Source organism: Corythoichthys intestinalis, chromosome 17, assembly GCF_030265065.1.
Source record: "Corythoichthys intestinalis isolate RoL2023-P3 chromosome 17, ASM3026506v1, whole genome shotgun sequence".
Lineage (NCBI taxonomy): Eukaryota > Metazoa > Chordata > Actinopteri > Syngnathiformes > Syngnathidae > Corythoichthys > Corythoichthys intestinalis.
In genome coordinates, this window is record NC_080411.1 from 46,181,789 (window position 1) to 46,187,788 (window position 6,000).

Below are 6,000 nucleotides of genomic sequence, written 5' to 3' on the forward strand. Positions count from 1 at the left end.
TTATTAGGGATTTAGTGTAGGTTTTCGGGATGTGGAGCGGATTTATGGAATTATAATGTATTCTTTTGGGAAAATCCTGCTCAACATACGACCATTTCGACTCACAAACAAGGTCCTGGAACGAATTAACTTCATATGTAGATAGAGGTACCACTGTAGTTCCAAGCACAAGCAGCGCTGTATTGGAACTGACAGCAGTGATTGTGACATTTACAGTGTTTCACAAAAGTGACCACACCTCTCGCATTTCTGCAGATATTTAAGTGTATCTTTTCATGGGACAACACTGACAAAATGACACTTTGACACAATTAAAAGTAGTCTTTGTGCTGCTTATATGAAAGCCTGCAAACAGTTTGCTGAAGACATGTCAACAAAGCACATGGATTACTGGAACCATGTCCTATGGTCTGATGAGACGGGCGGGCTTTCTAGTGTACCGTCTTCAGAAGAGGCTTCCTCCTTGAGTGACAGCCATGCACACCAATTTGATGTATGGTCTGAACACTAGCAGGCTGACCCCCCCCCACCTCTTCAATCTCTGCAGCAATGCTGACAGCACTCCTGTAACGAGTCACATGACATTTTAGAGGGAAAATGACAAGCAGTACTCAATTTGGACATTTACGAATGTACGTTTTTTCAAAGGGGTGTACTCACTTTTGTTGCCAGGGGTTTTGATAATAATGGCTGTATTTTGAGGTATTTTTAGGGGAAAATAAATTAACTCTATTATATAAGCTGCACACAGACTACATTTCATTGTGTCAAAGTGTAATTTTGTCAGTGTTGTCCCATGAAAAGATATACTTAAATATCTGCAGAAAGACGACGGGTGTACTCACTTTTGTGATACACTGTATATATCAGGGCTGTCAAATTTATCGCGTTAATGGGCGGTAATTAAATTTTTTAAATACCTTAAAATATTTAACGCATAAGAAGAAGAAAAAACAGAATTAGCCTTGCCAAATTGCAAAGAAATAAACCAGAGGGGGGTCGAGAGGCTCCCAATTTCCAACACTATTACATAGCAAATCAAATACAATATCTTATTAGGTGGTTACATCTTAACACTGAACAACAGTCATGGCTAGAATTAGAGCAAACAGACTGCAACCGAATACAATTGGCAAACCTCCCCTTTATTAGTTCTAGTATCTAGCACCATAGCTGCTTCAAAAACCCAATGATAGCATGTACCTTGAAAGCCTGGTGGAGAGGTATGGAAATTAGACAATCACAACTAGCCCCAGTTACAGCATTTGTTTAAAGATAATGCATTCATGTCATATGAAAAAATACCAAAGGATTTTCAGATCAAAGGGGTCAATTTCCTTCAATACAGTAAAATCAGGGCAGCCATCAGAAGCAAATTCCCATCACTAAAAGGGTACGTTAGATCCACCACCTTTTGTAAATAAAATAATAAACATCCATCCTCAACAAATAAAAATACTTTCAAAAGTATATAAAGCCTTCTCATGTAGCAACTCTACTTGTCTACCAATCGAAAAATGGAATAACGAACTTTCGGTAACATTAGATCATAACTATTGGTCCAACATCTGTCAAAATACATTTTCAATGACAAAGAATAAGAACCTACAACTTATACAGTTGAAAATACTGCACAAATGGCATATTCAATCTAAAATGTACAAAATTGGGTGCTCCCAATCAGATAAATGTACAAGCTGCAACAAAGATACCTCAGACACATACCTTAATGCTCTTCGGCAATGTAAATCAGTGCAAGAGTCACAGGTGACGAAGAAACTCTCTTTCCTATTGAACTGCAGGATTCCATTGTCTCCAACTCTTGTCTGCTTGGCGATCTGAATACAGTGAATATCTCTAACCATCAAACCCGTCCACTACTAGCAAGTTAACGATAGCCAAAATAACAATATTGTATAATTGGAAAAACAAAACATTAGCATTAACCAATGGCAAAATCTAATCATTGAATATATAACATTAGAGAAAATATCTGCCAAACAGACAAATAAAATGGACAATACGAACAACAGTGGGAAACAGTCGCAAGAATGATGAACATAGAATAAGGATTCTCTCTCACCTGCGAAGGAATGCCACAAAAATAATAAAAATGTATACATAAATTGGTGTATGCGGGGTGTCCAGAATGTTGCTGGGTCAGAAGTGGGGTCTTCCTGGTTATCTACCATAGAGTCCCTTTTCATTCAGACGCTGACAGATATTACGGGTTGACACTGTTGTGCCCTCGGACTGCGGGACAGCTTGAACTTGTTTGGATGTTAGTCGAGGTTCTTTTTCCACTATCCGCACAATCTTTCTTTTAAATCTCCTATCAATTTTTCTTTTCCTTCCACATCTAGGGAGGTTAGCCAAAGTGCCATGGGTGTTACACTGATTGATGACACTGCGCATGGTAGACACAGTAACATCCAGGTCTTTGGAGATGGACTTGTACCCTTGAGATTGCCCGTGCTTCCTCACAATTTTACTTCTCAATTCCTCAGTTTTTTGGTCTTCCTTCTTTTCTCCATGCTCAATGTGCTACACACAAGGACACAGGACAGAGGTTGAGTCAACTTTAATCCATTTTAACTGGCTGCAAGTGTGATTTAGTTATTGCCACCACCTGTTATGTGCCACAGGTAAGTAACAGGTGTTGTTAATTACACAAATTAGAAAAGCATCACATGATTTTTGAAAGGGTGCCAATACTTTGGTCCAGCCCATTTTTGGAGATTTTAATTTTATTTTTTTAATATTTTTTTTCCCATTCTCTTTTGTGTTTTGCCATTGCAAGCAAAATAAATAAAGATATTACTACCAAAGCATTTGTAGTTGCAATCGTTTTCTGGGGGAAATTGAGCATTATCAGACAGAATTGCAGGGGTGCCAATACTTTTGGCCAGCACTGTATAAATCATAAAGCGCCTCTGATAAAAAAAAAAAACGGACAGTTGAATATTCAAAAGAGGTCCTTTTTTTATCAACTAACTTCCGAATTTACTTGACAGTCTGCTATTCATATGAATGGGGTCCGCTCTCGTCAAAGCGATGTTTGGAACTATCCTGGCTCCATTACCCGGAAGTACCCTTAAGTCAAATAGTTTAATGGATCCCTATGGGAGTGTCGCAACTCTCTTTCTACAAGGCTCTGGGCGTAGTGTACACAAATCAGCCATGTTTAAAGACGAGGAATTGGATTCAGTTACCACGTCGAGAACTCATCGCACCGCTCTGTAACAAAACAATCTGACCAGCAGCAGAATGTGACAGAATCATTCCAGTTTTCATACTAGCTTCTATCTTTTGTGTTCTTGTGTCTTGCAGGTTTCAGAAGATATCTTGTTGCTGAGTGGCAGGAGCCACAATTTACTGGCATTAGAGAGGATGTTGAGCTCCCCCAAATCAAAGAGGAGGAGCCAGAGCCCTGTCAACAGAAGCAATTTCCAATCAAAAAGGAGGCGGAAGAGCTGCCATATGTTAAAGAAGAGGAAGGTATTATCACCAGGTCGACTGGTGAGCCCTTGATGAGTGAAGATGGTCCGAGTGAGGCCAGCGGTGGGGCGAAACCTCCAAGTGGCGGCAGCAGCAGCAGCACAACAGAAGGATTGCAAGGAGACATTTTCATTGCTCCATCAGATAGAAATGGCGCCACGTCACTCTATCCTTACAATGATGATGGTCATAAGATAGCTCAGAGTGAAGACAAATGCCCTCAGTGTGGGAAAACCTTTGCCAATAGGTATTCTTGTCGTAGGCATATGAGGAGCCACACTGGCGAAAAACCTTTTGTCTGCTCAATTTGCGGTCAAAGATTCAGTCACAAGAGCACCTTAAACATACACACACGAAACCACACTGGGGAAAAACCTTTTTCCTGCTCAGTTTGTGATAAAAGATTCACTCTGAAGGAAGGCTTAACACAACACACAAGAACCCACACTGGTGAAAAACCTTTTGTCTGCTCATTTTGTGGCCAAAGATTCGGTTACAAGAGCGCCTTAAAAAGACACACACAAATCCACAGTGGTGACAAACCTTTTTCCTGCTCAGTTTGCGGTCAAAGGTTCTCTCAATCACAACGCTTAAAAACACACGCAACAACCCACACTGGTGAAAAACCTTTTGTCTGCTCAGTTTGCGGTCAAAGATTCGCTCTGAAGGAACACTTAACACAACACACAAGAACCCACACTGGAGAAAAGCCTTTTACCTGTTCAGTTTGTGGTCAAAGATTCAGTCTCAAGAGCACCTTAAAAATACACACAAGAACCCACACTGGAGAAAAACCTTTTTCTTGCTCAGTTTGTTGCCAAAGATTCACTCGCAAGATCCAATTAAAAACACACACAAGAACCCACACTGGTGAAAAACCTTTTGTCTGCTTAGTTTGTGGTCAAGGATTCAGTCTCAAGGGCACCTTAAAAATTCACACAAGAACTCACACTGGCGAAAAACCTTTTTGCTGCTCAGTTTGTGGTCAAAGATTTACTCTGAAGGAACACTTAACACAACACACAAGAACCCACACTGGAGAAAAACCTTTTTCCTGCTCAGTATGTGCCCAACGATTCTCTAAAAAGGCTAACTTAAAAATGCACACCATAACCCACACTGGAGACAAACCTTTTTCCTGCTCAGTTTGTGGTCAAGGATTCACTCGAAAGCAAACATTAAAAAGACACAAAAGAACTCACACGGGAGTTAAACCTTTTTCCTGCTCAGTTTGTGGTAAAAAAATCTCTTTAAAAAGCAACTTAAAAACACACATAAGAACTCACACTGGAGAAAAATCTTTTTCCTGCTCAGTTTGTGGTCAAGGATTCACTCGGAAGGCTCAGATTAAGATACACGTGTGTCTTGGTGTGAGAAGCAGTGGCCAATAACAGGACGATGGAATTCTGTAGAGCTTCCTCAAATCCTGATAAAGATATGCACTTTGGGTGCCTTACATGTGCTTTGTCCAATCCTTGCAAGATGTTCATCCACACCATTGCCAAAAGTATTCCTTCACCTGATTTAACTCAAGTTGTCATTATTTATTCAGTACTCTCTCTTACTAACACTGAATTGTGGAACTAAAAGACTGCTTCCGAATGGCCAGACTAACTCCAAAAATCCTTACTTTTACAAAAAAAAAGTAAAAGTCCTCTAAAAATAATCCACTTTCTCCCTCGTGTTACAACTCCCATCAGTGAGTGTTCGTGTTGACACAACTTGATGCATAATGTGAATGTGAATAATTTTCTTTTTGACATTATTTTTTCTCGATTTTTATTAGTTGTGTTTAGCCTGTCAATTTGAGTACCACTTCCATTTTGTTGTACATTATATGCAATGACGAAGGCATTCAATGTAAGTGTTCAAATAATAATTAGGCATTAATGTTGCAAGGGAAAAAGTCAATGTGATGAGAGTTTGTGGATAGAAGAAACACAAAAACAAATCTGCACATGATTAAAAATACAGTCTTTTGGGATGCTGAAAGCAGAGATTTTGTTGTGTACAATTTTCACCACTAGATGACACTTACCATTCAAAACTATTGGGCCAGCATTCCACCAAAATACATCCAGCAGATCAGAAGATGAATACATTTTAAGGTATTTATTTCAATACTTAGATGTACTTTGCAAATTCTGTTCTGATATTATGGAATATACACTTGTTATTAACCATTACAATTATATATATATAGTTAACAGTTTGTGCAGTAGATTCTCAGAAAACTAACAAGACCCAGCATTCATGACATACACGCTCTTAAGGTTGTGCAATTGGTCAATTAATTGAAAGGGATGAAGGGGGGGGGGGGGTTAATAGTGTCTTCTGCTGACTTTACAAACTCCATTCTCTTTTGTGTTTTTTCATTACAAGCAAAATAAATGAATATATTACTACCAAAGCATTTGTAATTGCAATCATTTTCTAGGAGAAATTGAGCATTATCTGACCAAATTGCAGGGATGCCAATACTTTTGGCCAGCACGGTATATA

At 39.1% G+C, this 6,000-nt stretch overlaps 1 protein-coding gene across 3 annotated transcripts in view; it reads left to right on the forward strand.

Moving 5' to 3' along the window:
* Positions 1–5,780, forward strand: part of LOC130905657 (gastrula zinc finger protein XlCGF57.1-like) — a 189,320-nt gene extending 183,540 nt beyond the window's left edge. For all 3 annotated transcript variants that reach the window (XM_057819236.1, XM_057819238.1, XM_057819239.1), the window contains one exon: positions 3,331–5,780. In XM_057819236.1, the coding sequence (XP_057675219.1) occupies positions 3,331–4,889 (1,559 nt within the window). In that variant the 3' untranslated portion in view covers positions 4,890–5,780. The remainder of the gene's footprint in view (positions 1–3,330) is intronic.
* Positions 5,781–6,000: the final 220 nt, after the last annotated feature.